Raw genomic sequence first — 18,099 nt, forward strand, 5'->3', positions numbered from 1 at the left:
ATTGGGGGGCAGGTGGGTCTGCTCGAGGCTGGTGGCTGAGCCTTGTGTGTGCCTACTGGGCCCAGCCTGGGGCGGGGGCACCTGCTTAGAGCAGCCGGGAGTTGAGGGTGGAAAATTATTGGATGAAAGTTATCATAAGATGCTTTCGCTCCACAGCACTTCCATCTGATGGAAGTTGGTGAATGGGCCCATTGCCTCTGTGCTGGCCATAAGGGAGATTGTTAGAATTTAAATCCCCCAAACACTCCTAAGCATGTCTGTGACCGAATGTGTTATTAAAATTCAAACTCCCTCCTTGTGGTATTGTGGGGCCAGATTGTGCCCCCTTCAGTGGCCCCTTGCCCTTCAATTGAGTGAAGAATGAGGAGAGCCCTCTTCCTGGAAAGCCTGCTTGGAAATGATTCTTGACTCAGTATTGGAAGGCGCTGATGTCAATTCTTCCTACCCAGAAGTGAATTCAGCACTCCTAGCTTTAACATCGGTCCCTGGTCCATTTGTCTTTCAACTACCTTATCCCAGTTAAACTATGAATACACTCATTTCTTAAGGCAAAAAGTGCAGGCATTTGTGAAGTGTATTTATATAAACCTCACTTAGTCTTGTAAGTTTAGGGAAAAGATTACCTGATGTATAAAGTCTTACAGCACACCTCATAGTCAGTATTCAGGCATAGGCAAAAACAAAAAACGTCTCATGAAGATGCAATTAAGTGCTCAGGATTTAAATTGAAAATCATCACATCCAAAAGATGTAAATGCTCACATAGTCTCCAAAAGAAAACTGAAGTCATCTACCTTTAAAAATTGTACCATGTTTTCAGCTGAGAGTTAGTGTGATTGTGATTGTGATGGAAATTGCTACCAAGTTGTAGGCAACTGGCTAGATGATTTTAAAATTCAAGTGTATTTCAAATTCCCATGTACCTCGCCCTATGCTATTGACCCTATTGTATTAGGACTCCATGCTAGTCCTAATGCACTACTGCTATTGCAATATTCCAGTTGCAAAATAATTTAAGCCCAAAATAGGGCCAAACAGTGAGGATGGGTAGCCAAGAATGCATAAGAGACATTTAATAGACCCCAATACCTGGCTGGAGTGGACACTGGATAGAGAACAGTCTGAGACTTCTGGCTTGGCTGACTGCATAGATGATACCATTCTCCAAGAGCGACAGAGGAGGAGGAGCAGGTTTGGGCAGAGGTAATATTTAATTTTGTACTTACAAGGTTTAAAGTGCCTAAGGAACCTCCAAGTGAAGCTTGGTCCCACAGGTAATTCATGTCATCCCTTGGCTCCAAATCCTACCTGCCAAATAAAAATCCTGTTCATTCATCCTCTCACCCCAACCCCAGGTGTTCAGTGACCTGTGATCAGGCTCCAAACCACCTCTCCAGGCTGAACTTCTTATTCACCTGTTCACACCAGCCTCAGAAGAGTGGTCTCTGTTTCCTGAACACTTGCCAAGGCTTTTCAGCTCTGTGTCTTTGTTCCTGTGGTTTATATCTCCAGATGCCCATGCCTCCCTGAACTGTTTTTATTAGATGTCAAGTTGTTTGAAGGACAGGTTTCATGTCTTATTAACCCCCATAAACACAGTGGGATTTCTCAGTGCATCGAACTGGCTCTATCTGCATCAGAATCATTAGGGCACTTGTGGAAAAAGCGGGTTCCCAACCCTCTTGCAGCCCAAGGGATCTCTGAGGTTGACACTCCAGACTATGCATTTTTTATGACCATCCCATGATTCTTAGGGACTCAGCATTCAAGGTATGACACCTTGAATACAGGATCTTGCAAGCAGAAACACACAAATATCTGTTTTGATTTTCATAAATGGCACCAGAAAATTTGTTTTCTTTGAGAAAAGGCAGATTGAGGCCTTCCTCAGATTGAAACTTCCTACGTGGAATTCTGTCTGTGCTATTTGCCATTCTACTAGGACTAACAGCCCTTTTAGCTTCTTAGGCTTCTAAAAGCCAAATCCCATGCTGAAAAAGAGCTCTTTGCCTTTTCACACATTAGAGTCTCTCGTTTTTATATACATTTCCAAATATAAACCAAATATTATTCCTCATAATACAATGGGAAATGTGAGTGATGAAAGTGGGATTTTTTTTCGTAATCATTTCTATAACATAGACCATCAAATGATCATTTTATTTTATGATTCTGTAAAATCTGCAGAAATCAAAGCTATGTAATATACATTGCAGAGGGCTCTGCTAATCCTGGCCGACCCCTTTCATGCCTGGATGGGGGATGAAGGCCTATTAGCTGGAAACCTGACACGGAAGGAATTCTAAACACAGACTAAAAGCATCTCTGTCCACATAACATGGGTGACTCTAGCACCTCAGAGTATATTAGTTTGCAATGACTTTTTTTCAGCTTTGCAGTATTCATGGGAGAACCGGGGAAGAAAGCACTGACACTTGCTCAGCCAGTTAAATAATCTATGTGTGTGTGCTTGGGTGCTGTGTGGCTGTGCCAAATGTCCATCCTCTGCCAAAAGGTATCAGCATCTCTCAGACAGCGCTCAGAGTTTTATGTCATGTTACTTCCTCTCATTTGAACCCCAAGTTTGGTTACAGTCAAATTTTACCAAAAAAGGAAACCTGCAAAGACTACCTTGGAAGTAAAGAAGTTGTTTCTGTTCTGGCTGCTAATAGCATGCATGATATTTTGTAGAAACTAAGTGATACAACCTTCTGCCCTTTGGAATCTTTTCCATAAGTGAGGAACCCAATGTTTTGTGACCAAGGTGAATGCACTTTCATAAGCTCTTCATGGTTTTCTTACTTTTTTACCACATACCCTATTTCTTCACTTGCTAAATTCATCCCCTTCCCAAATGATCTTTAGGCCACTAATGTGTCTCTATCTTAGCTGTTTTTCCCCCTGATACTCTTTAACTTCATCTATACTCCCTCTTCCTAAAAGGTGAGCCCAGTGGGTCAGACACAACAGTGGTTCTTAAATTCACCCTGGAGATGCATGTAAAACATGATCAGCTCTGTATTGCAAGGCTTTGTTACTGCTATTTAAAGAACTCAAGTTGCAAATGATTTCTTTTAATAAATTATAGCAGACTAATTTTTCCTCCCTAGTAATGTCGGCCCCCTCCACCACACACAAACACACACACACACACTCTCTCTCTTTAATACCTTTGTGCTTTTTTGAGTGGGAGGGAAGAGCATTATTGAGTTACAGCTAGTGGTAGAAAAGTTTGCATAATTGTAGCTTCTTCCTCTCTTGGGCATGTGTGGCTTATATGAAATTCATCCATGGTGTGTACTCTGATGAAGAAAATGTTGAGAAGAACCAGGAAAGAAGAGCAAATGGACATCACCTTGGCCTCTATTTCATGTTTATCAATCCTCAAGCCCAAGTACTTGAAACTGTGGCAACTGTAGCTAGTTTTCAACTTTGATATTCTCTCCTTCAGGCCTTTTCTTTTAAAGCCCTATGCATTATAATTTGAAACACATAGAATAAGATGTTCCCAGATTATTGTATTTATGTCAAAAATAAAATTTCTTTGCTAGACAATACTAAAACAGTCCTTTAGTGATTATTGAAAAAATATACTTCTCCTGCATGAAGTAAACACAGTTTACAGTTAAGTTTGAGTCAGGGTAGCTCTGAATCTCATAAGCATCAGTTAATCATGTTAATCTCACTGGTAAATCAAGGCAATTAAATGCCAGCCCAAGATTCATTGAGGACCTACTGTGTTTCAAATACTGTGCAAACCAAAAGAGCTAAGACAGATATAATCTTATTCTTGGCAAACAAGACAGATATATTTTACAGTTGTTCTGTTTTGGGCCAATCCAATATTTTATTTAGTCTGCCATCCCTCCATACTTTCTTTCCTCTTCAAAAATTATAGACCAATCTTGCACCAACCATTGTCAATCTGTGGCTCCCAATGAAAGTCCACTTTCTTCTACCCTTGTATCTACCTTCAACTCCTATTCACATCTAACCCTCTAGGGTTACTATTTGTGGTTTTTCTCTTTATCTAAATTCTTTTGAATAAACTCAGCATACATTTTTCGAGCTCCTACAGTGTGCTAACCAGTGAGAGAGATCACTAGATATGCAAAGCCCACTTCCTTCCTTTGAGATGCTCCTACTCCAATGGAGTAGTAGGTAAGTAGCCACAAGTCAAGGTGAAAGATGAAATGAGAGTGACTACAGTGGTATGTGCAGAGGGAAGAGATTGACTTTGCAATTGTGGAGGGTTTGGAGGGACAGAGGAGGTAGGAGGACTCAAGATTACTCACACCCCTTTGTCCATTCCAATAGGTATAGCCACCTTATTCCTAGCTAAAAGATTTCACCAGTGAGTGAGTCCTTCTAATACTAAACCCTTCCCCATACAGGGTTGCCTTAACAATTTAGGAACCTGCCCTCCAGACTTCCATAAAATGAAAAGGAATGGTACCCCTGGGCTGGCTATCTGACCCCCTTGGCCTCCAATGTTCAGCCTATTTTTTTGTTTAATGAAAAATGGTCACATACTAAGATTGCAAAAATAGCGAAACCTCATGTGAAGAAAGTGAGCCTTATTGTGTCTTCATATATAAATAACATTATGGCTTTGTCGTGTTCAGGTTTAAAGATTAACATTCATTATTACATCCATTTATGTGGTTGAAAACTATATGCCTGTGATAGCTCCTATGAGTTTTCCAAGGAATATCTGAAACCTCCCGGTCTCCAGAAACATGCCTGAAATTTTAAAAAGTATTGTAGATTTCCATGATGGGATCCTCAAAGAGCTATAATATATAAAAAAAGCAAATATAGGCTTGTTTTTCTTTTTTCTAAGTAAATATGGTTTCTGAATATGTTGGATTGCAAGGTTTTTTAAAGAAAAATAATAACACATATAGATAAACCTCATGAGGTCACATGAAAAATGTGGGGTCTTAAAGTACTGATATATGCGCAATTTGGATCCTTATTTTAATCAGAATCTCCAGAGCAGTCTACCCCTCGGTGCTGATATATGTGCAATTTGGATCCTTATTTTAATCAGAATCTCCAGAGCAGTCTACCCCTCGATTTCCCAGGGTTAGCTCAAAGCATACAGCATCAGTCATTACGATAAGCATTCTTAGGCCCCAGAATGGATTGTTTTTGTGCTTTCCTACAAAGACTAAATTTCACCCAAATAAAGAAACTATGGAAAGGGGAGCGCAAGACTAACAAAACTAAAATTTGAGCTCCCTCTTCTTCCTCATTTATCTTTGGCCCAAGTTCTACAGTTAACGAGATTTTTTTTTCCTGTTTAAAATTCATCCCTTTAAACATGTGCGTGTGTGTGCACACTTGCCCGCACACACACATTAGTGCTGGCACACACTCAGCAACTGTCTGGCAGAAGTCTGTAGGAAATGCTCAGGTTGGAGTAACAAATTATTATAAACAGCGATGATAACTCCCCTCTCAAAAAAAAAAAAATGCTTACTCTTTGAACTTCAAACAATATTTTTATAAGCTGGCTCATTGTTTTTCTTCTCTCTGAAAAATTAAAAACAATAACTGTTATGATGAGTTCTACAGAAAAAGACGATTTCCATTATTTCATTCCTTGACAAAGAACAGCTCCCTCAATTGTTTCTACCACATGTAAGAAAACTCCCAGACATGAAGTTCCCCTCCAGGAAGCAATAGAGGAGCACAGAACTGTCTTGTGTCCTGCCCCATCTGCCTGTGGGAAGCCTCCCATCTCACTGTGAGAGCTGGACGTGGAGGAGGCCCGGGTGTGGGAGGAGAGAGAGAGACCGTCCCTCACGTGCGCATGGCCTGTGCTGCTGGGGAGTCTCCCAGGCTGGCTTCTGCCCCGTCACCACTTGATCTGGATTGTCTCTCCAAAAATAAAATACCAAGGCGTGCCTGTCTTTTATAACTTTCTGTTTTAAAAGAGATATCTCCAGGGACAGACCAGGACCCTAAAAGTCCACGGCCTGGAATTCCTCCTTTCTCTCTTTCCATTTCAAACAGGAAACATGCACGCTAAGAGAGTCCACAGGGAGCGTTGGTTGTATGTTCATTTTAAGGCAGATAATGTTTGTGTGTTGCAGATGTCAGTGATTTATCCCAAGAGGCTTAAAATGAGTGCACAAAAACCACATGTTTCACTTCATGCAGAGAAATGGTTTCAGTAGATTTTGAGGGAAAGCACAGGGTAAGGATTTTTTTTTAAGTATTTCGGCAATCTCTAGCATGAACTAAAGGAAATATAAATGAGAATGGGGGTGGGACTTAAAAACTTTTTATCATGAATGCTGGATATTTTCTAAATCAAAAGTGGAATTCTAAAGGAAAGGTAAAGTCTCAAACCTTTATTGCCCTGGGCTGAGTGACAGGTAATGCATCTGTGCTTTGTTTGTCATGGGCAATTTAAAATAGAGCAAAGCAAACTGCACTGAATAATAGCAATTGATGCTATAATAACTTGCACACAAATAATTTAATTTTTTTATCTGAAAACTCGCACTAACTAAATTACTCAAAGCTCAAGGATCTATCCTTTATTATTATATGTGGACAAATTAAGACATACAAAAAAAATAGAGAGAATTCCATCATTCATCCTTATAGATATGTTCACATGGTGCTTTTCACATGAACCCAAGCTTGTCAAATCTTTATTGATTTGGGGAGCTTACAGAGCTGTTTTAACATCACACTCTGCAGATTACAGGGTGATTTTGACCCTACTTGACAGTGCTTGATTAACCACAGGTACTGCATTCTTACAGCCCTGTCACTACTTGCAAGTGTTCTAGTAGTTTGTATTCTGACACCAGAGAGGGTTTCATTAATTATTACTGCTGCTGTTTCCCCTTAAAAAAAATAAATAATAAAAGAGGAAGTGGTAAAAAGTGCAAAGGATCTGGGGTGAATATGTGCACAGAAGGTTTATGGGGATTTAAGAGCTGCAAACAAAACTCATCTGTTTAACCCCAGGCTAGATAAGATGCAGTCATCTGCACATTGTTTAGAGACACACTGCTTCTGTTATGGCAAATGGATCAGAAGATGCTTGTTGTCTTTAGTAGAGTGAGCCAGACAGGGTCGCTTTCTGTTAGTGTTTATCCTTGCCCTAGACCTTTCTGTGTGCCTACCCATTACGGAGTCTGCAACTGACAGCTGGTTTGGTTTTTCGCACTCTGCTACTGGACTGGTGTCTTCTTGTCTTTGTGGTGCAATTACCTTATCAAAGCTCTCAGGGGGTACTTCCCAGCTGTCTGGGTTGAGACTTTTCCTAGGAACTATATGGAGTGGGGAGGTCATACAAATCCACACAGGAACATGATAGCAACCAACAGCCCATTAAAGAGCACCCCCAAACTCAAAGGAAAAGTGAATGCAATCCATGGGAACTTTATGACTCAGAATAACCAGTACACTTCTTCCACCATACCCAGGAGAAGCCTCAGAGAGGCAGAGAAGGGAAGGGTTGTAATGATCCCAACCTTGAGAGCGCAACTTATTGTCTTGGTTAGGATACGAGTTTGGGTACTGTAATGAAGGCCAGCATCAGAGGCTTTAAACAAGACAGAAGTGTATTTCTCACTCACATACCAATCTAAGCATAAGCTGCCCTGGGCTGACAAGGTCACTGCTTGGTGTCAGGGACCCAGGCTCTTGCCTTCTTGTTGCTCTGCCTTCCTCAGCCTGTGGCTTTCCCCTTGTGGTTTAAGAGAGCTACTCCAAAGATCAATAGGAAAAAGAGAAGAAGAAGGTTCCCTCTCCTTTTTAGTGGCACAGATCACTTTCTGCTCACACCTCCCTGGCCACACAAACTGCAGAGGAGGCTGAGAAACCTGGTCTTCCACTGGGCTGCCAGACTGGCAGCTGCTGACGTTGAGTCTGTTCTTCTCTTTCTAGGGGAGGACCCGTGGATCCTGTAGACTATCTGACAGCTGGACCTCGAGGACTCTACAAGGAAAGGGAGCTTCCATACTACCCAGGGGCCCACCCTGTGCATCCTCCCAAAGGGACCTATCCCCTCCCCCCAGATCTGAGGGTTGCAGATCTCCGGTATCCTCAGTACTACCCACCCCCACCAGCCCACCAGCACAAAGGACCCTTCCGACAAGATGTCCCACCTTCCCCTTCTCAGCACCACAGAGTGCCAGCCTATCCGGAAATGGGCAGACCAGGGCCCCGAGGGGGCAGCCCAGACCAGTACCACTACAGAGCCCCGGACCCCCGGCAGAAGAACCCCATGACTGCCGCCGTTTAGCTGAACCCACCGAGAGCAGCCAGGCCAGAAGGGAAGGCATCTGACCCCACCTCTGCCCTCCCTAGACCCTGAAACCACCTTCCTGCTAAGAATTCTCCATGGTACAAATTAGGTTTTTCTCACTGCAGTTGCAACACTTGAATGTTAATCAGAGGAAAAAGGAAGGGGCAGAGGGTTTTGAGAAACAAAACTGAAAAGATGAGACCGCAAAAACAGTAGCACCATATATTTCAAATGCTTTTAGACTTCTTCAGTTTCAGTGAGAGCAGCAACTCAACAGCAAATGACAATGGAGAGAAATTATGTGGCACCTCCCTGGCTAAAAAACCTACACTGGTGTGTATACACACACCCACATATAGACACACACACACACCCCTAAGAATTGGCAGTATACAGGCAGTCTTTGCCCAGAATCATTATCCACTTGGAGGCTAAGTTTCAGCCACCTTATTAGAGTTGTTCAGTCTGGAGAGTGGCAGGCTAGAGAGAATGCAGATACAGGGCATCTTAAGTGAGTAGTTTTTGCATTGGGAACAACACAACAGCAAACGTAACTAGTGATCCCCTTGAAAGTTTTTTACACATGGAGGAAGGCTGCATTTCTTTATTTGTAGAATTTCTCAGAGTCCTGGTACCAATCATTTGGTGAAAACATTTCACGTTTCCTCACTTTTTATATAAAAGCCAGTAAAATGCAAATACAGTATTAGTGTCCTGGGAGAAAGTGGAAAGCTAGTCAGAGCTTCCAAAAGGAATATATTCCGAGGCCCAAGCCAATCAGGTGAAGACGCTGAAACTCCCAGGTCCTCACTTCCTTTCCTCCTCCATCCCAGGCACGGTAGAGTGGAGATATCTGGTTTCAGAGGCATCCCCAGATCTCCTGCTTGTAATTATTTTAACTGGGGCCTCTCCTCTAAGGCTTCTACTTGGAGGCTAATACGTACTTGGGGAAAAGAGGGCCCACCTGTCAGGTCAATAGAAAGCAATGCCCTAGGGTTGCCAACTCCACATCCAGTGCCAAGCAGAACCGTCTGCAGGCCGAGACACTGAGGAGCCCGTGAGAATGAACGGCCAGCAGGTAGTAGGTGGCAGTGAAGGATGGCAGTGAGTTTGTGTTCGCTAGCATGGAGAATGGAAGATGAACGGGCTTTCTGGAAAGTTTGATGAGGGAAGGAATAAGAAGGGGGAAAGAGCAGAAGGGAAGGGAGAGGCAGCATAAGACAAAATCAGTCTGCATCTGCTGTATTTCATTGGCAGATCCCCAGGTGGGAAAGGAAGGTCGTAAGGCTTTGAAAACCTGAATCTCCACTCTCCAAAGTATTTAAGAAGGATAAACCCATCGCAATTTCTTTTGAATTTGGTAGCTATTTTGTATTCATTCACCAGACTCAAGTGAACCTACAAACAAAAGATTTAAGAAGCAGCGAAACGTAGGAGCAGCAGTTTGAATTACTCAGTGATTCTTGAAAACTTTAAGCCTCTTCACATTCCTTCTTAATTCCCTCCAGAAAAAAAGTCTTGGGTTCAGTTTGGATAAATTTGGCCCAAGATTACAATACCTTTGACTGACAGAATTCAGTAATTATAGTATTATTGAATATATAGAACATCCATCTATCCCAATTTAGTCTTTTTTTATTTATTTAAAATAGAGGTCTTTATCAAGAGTGATGAAACTGCTGGTTTTAGACATAAATAGTATCATTTACTGGACTTGAGCAGTTATCATTCTGTAAGCTACCATTTACTTATGGCACTCTTGAAAATATACCATCAAGTTACTTTTCGCCCTCTGTCATTTCCCTTCAGCCAGGCATCTTTAGATTGTTGGCAATTTGTGCAAACAGGTTGAGGACCTCAAGCCTTGCTCACCTAAACGTGGAGTGCAGACATGCTGTAAGGTTTCCCCGCAGAGATGCTGAATGCTGCCTCTCCCTCAAGCTAAATACACCTTCAAGAAGAAGATGATATGGTAAAGGAAATGTATTTTGAAGTTTTAAGAAACAGCTCTTCAGTGTGCTTCAAATTGAACCAAATTTCTGTAGATGACTGGACATAACCAAGCCAGAAGTTTCCTTTGGGATTAAGGCTAAGGCCATGTGAGGCACAGCCAGCAACTGTGGTGTGGGGTGAGCTGCTGTGTGGTGTGGTCCCTCCAGGAATGCCCATGTTTTCACCTCCAGTGTTCTCACTCAGTGTGCACGATGCCTCTTGTACGTGGGGTCAGGATAAGCTGTGCCTAAGTATGCTCTGTGCATAGAACAGTCTATAAAATAATTGCCTATCCTGAGGGACAGCCAGTGAGTACATGAAGGTCCTCTTAGAGTAAATGAAAAATAGATTATACTAGTTGGGTTTTTTTTTTTTCTTGCTTGAAATATAACACATACTCCATTGGATGCCACCACATAGAAGCTGACATTATGTTTGGGACAGAGGCTCCACCAAGCCAAGCAACAATTAGGAACAGCTCAAATATAAGCTTCATAAGCACTGCATACAAATGCTCCACTTTCACCACTCCAGAGGTTACAGAACTATTTTCCCGTATTTAGGTGAATGGATTATTTAGAGTATTTAGAAAACCAGGAACTAGCTCTTGGTTTATTTATGGCCTTTGAAAAATTCAGGTGTCTCCTCAGAAGTCTAATAGCTCTACTGGAAACAGAGGCATAAGCTACAAACCCATCAACATGCACCCATTTTGCAGCTAATCTGGCCACCAGGTCATTTAGGCCTTGAAATGATGTTTTGGCCTCAAGCCTCTAGAGTTTTAAGGCACCTTAGTTTTCACCCTTTTTTCAGGAGTAGAGAGGTGAAAGGGAGCAGGCCATTGAAATTTTTTAGTTGCAGGAGAATTCAGTCCTCTGCAAGGAGGGACACACATGTCATTAATCCCTTATGCCAGTGGGCTATGGCAGTATCACTGGTGGTAGAATATTGCCTCTCCACAATGTCAAATCAGTGGGTGAAAGACAAGCTCAAAGAGAGGGACATTTTCTTAAATCATGATTAACAAAACAAAAATTGGAAAACATTGCCCCATAGCTCATTAATCTTAAGATTTTAGGTGTATATGTGGTAACACCCACAGGATGGCACAGAGCAGAGGTCTCAGAATCGAGAGTCTGGTTGGGATCCACATCCCACTAAAATCTCCCGGTGGAAGCCTTGTGCATCCTTCCCGAGTGAGGAAAATTGAAAGCTCACTGTAGCTTTATTACTATAACCAATTAAATAACATTATAACATGATTATAATTCCTTTCAAAGACTCGTGGAATTTGTAACTAAACCTACCTTCTGAAGGAAATCACCCTAACGATTAGGGTAATCGTGGCACCCATCTCTCTTTTCCCTGATATGCATAGAAATCTCGCCTTCAGAGAATATTTATTCCCCTAACCTGCCAACACAGAATCTATTTTCTGGGGAGCACTATCTCAGCATTTCAGGGGGCAGGGAGACCTAGGGAGTTTGGAACAGAAAGGAATGTGTCTGTCAAATTCCCATGGGCATTAAACCCTGAGATCTATAATGAATGGCCTTCAAATTAATGTTAAATTGGGTAGATATCTTAGAGCTTTTCGAGTCCATGAGCAACATAAAATCCAGATTTAGTCCAATTAGGCAGGAGTGAGATGGTACCATTTCCAGTCCATGCCAACTGAGGTGAAACGATGCCACAGTGACCCCAGAGAAAGGATTCTCCATAAAATATCCCTACAAGGGGACATTCCTGATTTTAAAAAAAAAAAAAGATTGATAGCTAAAATAAGCCTCGAATGTCATATGCAGCTTGGACTTCTAAGTGAAACACTTTCTCCCTTGTGTCCTTAAATAGTGAGAGAATCGCACACATTTTGACTTTTAATGACAAGCTTGGCCATCAAGCCCAGAGTGGAGAATGAACTAACTCCAGACACTCTGCTAGCCTGTGCTTCTGAGTGCAGCTCTTTCACAGCCTGTTTTCCTATGCCATCCGTGCTAACTGCAGTTTCGTTTACTACTGGAACATAAAAACAAAACCTGTTGTTTATACAGTCACTTTTTGTAGCGTTTCCTGTACTTTTATGATACCAAGTCTGTTCATAAATTCTGAGGATAAATTATGTGAAATCATATTGTGGCATATGGGGTTGGAGAATGAATTCTTTACAAACTTTTTAAGATAATCCCATTTGTACCACAGAAAACATTTTGGATGTTGTTATATATGAGTATAAAAATCTTAGTTGTTTTATTTTGCATTAAAATAAAGCTTTATTCAGTCAGTAAGACGTCTGAGTCTTGGTTTCCATTCACCACCAGTTTGCTTTAGGATTTGATGAATGAACGAGTTGGCCTGGGCCTGTTCAGACTTGAGTAGTAATGCCATGGGGCAGAGGAAAGAACATCTGTCGCTGCTGGGTTCCCCAAGAAGCAGTAGCTGAGGTGGAGATTAGCACAGATGATGTTTATTTGGAAGTATTTTTGGAGTCAATACCTATGGGAGGCAGGGAAAGAATCAAGACTGGACAGAGGGGAGAGCTGGGCTGCAATGCACTCCCAAAGTGGGCTTTATCCAACCCTGTAGGGAACTCTGGAGCGGAAGTGGCCCTTCAGAGTTGTCCCAAGTTGGGGAAGAAGCTGGGCCTTTATACCCCACGTATCAGTATATATGGGATACCCCTGAGAGGAGGTGAGTCCTTGGATCAAGCAATTTTCTTCAGTTGTTGCAATCCCCATAGAGAGCTGCCAATGCAGTACCAACTTTGGGAGATACCCACAGTAATTGGGAAAATAAGTTCTTCCTTACTGAAGGGGAAGGTGGGCAGTGGATCACAGCATCCACAACATCTGACACTCTTGATCTCTGCCCCTCTCATGTTGGAATCACTCTAACCTTGTCTATGGCAATGCGATGCTGGGTTGGTTCTCTTCGAGACCTCCTCGTCTCTCCCCTGTTCCTTTCTACCCTGGATTCTGACCCTCAGACCTCCACACATGCGGCATGCTCATCTGCAGCCGGCATCTCAGCTACCAGCTCTGGAGCTGGCTGCTTCAGCTAAATCTGTCTTCTAAGCTTATGTACTTGGGCATTTCATAGGCCCTTTGAATTCAATATGCCCAAGTTGAAAACAAGCTTTCTCCAAGAAGCCTATTCCTCACAGTTTTGTCCTGACCAACGGAACTGCCATGTTCACAGTTACAAATCAGAAACCTAGAACTTATCCTTGATTGCCCATTTATAACTCCACCCCTTTCCCCCAACTTATAATCAGACAGAAGTCCAAGAATTCTGTCTCCTCTTTATCTGTCAGATATGTCTGTGCTTTCTGTCACCCTGTCATACCTTGGTTCAGCTCTCCTCACTTCTCACCGGACTCTTCAATAGCCTCCTATTTCATCTTCCTACCTCTGATCTTTCTTCCCTCTAATCTGCCCCTATACTATAAAGGCAACTTTTTGTAAATAGTTTTGCTGGAACACAGCCACACCCATCGTTCATGTACTGTTCATGACTCTTTCAGGCTGCAATGGCAGAGTTATATAGTTGCACAGAGACCATATAGCCCATGTAACCTAAAATATCAACTCCCTGGCCCTTTACAGAGCCGATCCCTGTTCTATAATCCTACCAGATAATTATTTTTTTCTGAAATGGAGATCTGCCTATATTGCTTTCCTGGAAATGCATGTCTTTGACCATTGGGTTCATCTTTTGTAAAACTATACCCCTTGGGTGGTTTGTTTTTGTTTTTTGTTTTTTGTTTTTTTTTTACATGGGCAGGCACCGGGAATTGAACTCTGGTCCTCCGGTATCACAGGCAAGCATTCCTGCCTGCTGAGCCACCGTGGCCCACCCCCTTGGGTGGTTTTGAAAATAAATTATATGATATATAGCGACTGCTAAAGCCAGTTGCACCAGCTCCCAAGAGACAATTGTATGCATCTCTTTCCAACTTCATGCTCAGGGATGTCATGTTGGTAGCTTGAAATCAGCCATGGTGGGAGTATTTATCTACTCAACCAGCAAATGCTACAAATGAGGGCTTCCCTCCCCCTTCTGGAGAACCTGTTGTTAAACATTTATCAGCACACCACTGTTGCAACCTATCCACATCAAGGAAAATTAATCCCTGCCCCCATTCTTCCTTCTCTCAATCTCTCTCTCTCATTCTCTCTCTCTCATAAACCCACACACTACTTACAACCTTTCTGTGGTACCCTACTATCTATAGCTTGAAGTCTGAAGTCCAAAGCCCTCTCCTGGTCTGAAAGGATTTATGTACTCTAGAAAAGCCATGTTTTAATCCTGATCGATCTTGTGGAAACAACCGTTTCTTCTAACCCCTATTCAGTACTATAGGTTGGAAACTTGATTAGGTATCTCCACAGAGATGTGACCCACCCACTTATGGGTTTTAACTTTCCTTAGAGGGAGATGTGACTTCACCCATTCCAGGTGGGTCTTGATTACTTTACTGGAATCCTTTAAAAGAGGAAGCATTTTGGAAAAGGCTTGACATCTGAGAGGGCCACCAGAATGATGAGAGGCCATAGCCATGAGAAGCAGAATCCACCAGCCAGCAGCCTTTGCTGATGAAGAAGAAGAACGCCCCTGGAGCAGCTTCAGGAAGTGAGAGGCCTGGAGATGAAGCTAGCAGATGTCTCCATGTTCACCATGTGCCTTTCCAGTTGAGAGAGAAACCTGGAACTTCATCAGCCTTTCTTGAGTGAAGGTAACTTCTTGTTGGTGCCTTAATTTGGACATTTTTATAGACTTGCTTTAATTGGGACATTTTCGTGGCCTTAGAACTGTAAACTTGCAACTTATTATAAACCCCCTTTTTAAAAGCTATTCTGTTTTTGGTAAATTGCATTCCAGCAGCTAACAAACTAGAACACCCTCCAAAATCAATCTCCTATGCCTCTTCCTCCTCAACTCATGTCGCTCCAAGTTTTGCCTATTGTGCTATGGTTATTTCAAATCACTTTTACTTATTTGAACCAGGTGGGCATTTTCACATCTCCATGACAATATGCAATACACATAGCTGCCCCTGCCCCACATGCCCTCTTTGCCCACCCTGCTTTCTCCTATGACTCCTCACTCAGCCCTCAAGTCAAGTCCCAGATCAAGTAGCCCTTGTCCTGAAGGCGGACATTGGAGATTGGCTCCCTCCTGTCCATGGCCTGCTCTTGTAGCAGGACTTACCACAGCTAGAGGCTGTAACAATGAAGACCACATTTTCCAGATCCCCTCATAGCTTGGGATTCATGTGAAGCCCTGCTCCCAAGCAGACCAAACACTCTGGAAGATGAAACTAAAGGTGAGGCATGCTTCTGCTGGCAACATAGTAGCAGAGACATTTGGTCTTTCCTGCATGTGTCCAGTCTCTAGCTTCAGGAGTCTGAGAGTAATTATGTTGGCATGCGTCACAACTGAGGCAACGGTTCTGATGCTTGTGATTAGAACGACACTATGAGCTCCTGGCTTTCTGATCAACACAGGGTTGCACCAATTCTGTACTAGTTTATCACTGGAAGGTTATCACCGGAAGTCCTGCCTAGAGCCCACTCCTTACCTTTCCCCCCACATTAAATCCCTGTCTGTCTAAAGGAGCTAGGAGTTCAGTTATCTACAACTAAACTAACCAAGACATTTTCCATGCCCTTTTCCCAAGGCAGAGTTGCAATTCCATCCTGCTTGTTACTGAGATACCTCCTTGCAGAAACTCAATAAGATTTTTATGATCCCTCTTACAATGATTAGCTTCCATGTCTGTGTGGCCTTCTAACGTGTATCCTATCTGAAACTCATTGCCTGGCTCTGACTATATGCTCAAGAATTATTTGTTGAATTCATTTGAATGCAGAAATGAGGTGTGAGGATTCTTTTCCTGAATTGTTGCACAGCTGAAGTTCCACCTTGCAGCTCAAACCATAAATCTCAAAGTTCTGTCGTAAGAGTTCACCTGGTATTATTCTGGAGGTGAGAGGTATGGGTTCATGTAGACAGACCAGATTCTCTTTAAAACACGAAGCAGCCTAGGAGATTGTAAATGCGACTGGTAATGCATTATTTTAAAAGTAAAGAGAGACATAAATAAAGAGAAAATGTACTGCTTACAACCTACCAGGATGGAAATACTTTCAGTGACAGATGATTACTATTATTATTGTATAATTCCTCAGATCTTAGGCGAGTGCTTTGCAATCACTTGCATTACTTTTTCCTTTCAACAACTGTAGGTGGTGAGTTAAAATGGTTCCCTGACTTTCTGTAAGGAAACTGAGTCCTGCATACAATGGTACTAAAATTAAGATGTAATGAAAGCTATTTAGACATACCCAGAGAAAGCAGAGATTACTTGTGTCTTGGCAATTGAGGGGTTTTTTTAGTGGCTATGTTTATTCTCACTAATTATTGTTTATATTACATACTGAATGTTTCAATGATCACAGTAATTTTTACTTTTCATACAAAGAACATTAGATTCATACTTATTTTACAGCTGAAGAAACTGAGGCATGAAAAAGCCAACCAGGTAATCCAGGGTTGCACTGGGAAGAGAAAAAGCTGAACTCACCTATTTATTAGGTAATTTTTAAAACCTATTATATTCCAGATATTTTGCACTAACTCCTGGATCAGTTTTCTGCTTTGCAATGTGGGTGAGCAACTTGCATTAAAACTTCTTTCCTTAATATGTCCCAACTATAACTTCCTAAGGTGTATCTGGGGGAAAGTCAAGCATTGCACTGGGCTCTCAGAAGTCATTCATTACAGCTGAAGATAACCCCCAGGTCCTCTGGAAATGAGAGAGAGAGAGAGAGACACTTCAGCTGTCAAAGTTTAAAGACCATTTTAAAGACCATACTTTACAGATACCCCACACACAAACCCAAACTCCTGAGTTTGCTGACTAATAGTGAATGACACCTTTTAAAAAATGGTTTTAATTGGACCCTAATGATTCTTGACCTTGTAGCTCTTTTGCCTACTCAATCTTAATAAGAAGTACAAAAATAAAAATGATATTCAAATATAGTTCAACAAATATCTATTGAGCAGATACTTCACGTCAGTCTGTAAAAATCCACAGAGGATCTCAGAGCTGCGCGAACCTTGGATTCTGCTTTCAAGGATCAAAGCCTAGTATGAAAGAGAGACATGTGCATGCAGAACCCCAATCCAGGCTAGATGTGGTGAGTGCTAGAGGGAGGAGCACAGAGGTAGGGAAGCCTGTGAGAGGAAGGCTGGCTCCTGATTTGGGCTTAGAATCAGGGAAGGGCTTATGGAAGCCTTGGCATCTGAAATAGCCCAAAGGATGGAAAGAATGTAAACAAGAGGATTGGCTTTCCAGATAAAGAACAGAATACAAACATCTGCACAGACACAGGAAACCCCTAAACAGGTATGATTTGGGGGCAGGAGTGTGGGGGGCTGTTGAGGGCAGGTTGTGTAGGGTAGGAAGGCCAGAGGTTAATAATAATAGCTAATATTTATTCAGTGCTTAGTAAGTAGCAGGTTCTGATCTAGACGTTTTTCATAATTTGCCCCATTTAATCCTCAAACTGTGAGAAAACACAGCCTTAAGTGAACTAAGTAACTTGCCCTTGGAATTTCAAATCCAACAAGGGCAAGTTATTTAGGTTTTTGGGAGGATCACCCACCCAAATGGGTGTTTAAATAAAATTGGCCCAGATGAAAACTCTGTGCTAATTAAACTGGAAAATCTTATCAAATCATCAGCCTTTACTAGAAAGGGAGGTTGCGAACATTTATTGAATCCTTCCTGTGTACAAGAGCTGTGCCAGTTGCTTTCCCTACATTTG

At 42.1% G+C, this 18,099-nt stretch overlaps 1 protein-coding gene across 19 annotated transcripts in view; it reads left to right on the forward strand.

Annotated features, from left to right (window-relative positions):
• The window catches only part of PARD3B (par-3 family cell polarity regulator beta), a 1,143,268-nt gene extending 1,130,716 nt beyond the window's left edge, over positions 1-12,552 (forward strand). For all 19 annotated transcript variants that reach the window (XM_077154793.1, XM_077154795.1, XM_077154796.1 and 16 more), the window contains one exon: positions 7,915-12,552. In XM_077154793.1, coding sequence (XP_077010908.1) covers positions 7,915-8,272 — 358 coding nt within the window. In that variant the 3' untranslated portion in view covers positions 8,273-12,552. The remainder of the gene's footprint in view (positions 1-7,914) is intronic.
• Positions 12,553-18,099: the final 5,547 nt, after the last annotated feature.

Source organism: Tamandua tetradactyla, chromosome 3 (genome assembly GCF_023851605.1).
Source record: "Tamandua tetradactyla isolate mTamTet1 chromosome 3, mTamTet1.pri, whole genome shotgun sequence".
Lineage (NCBI taxonomy): Eukaryota > Metazoa > Chordata > Mammalia > Pilosa > Myrmecophagidae > Tamandua > Tamandua tetradactyla.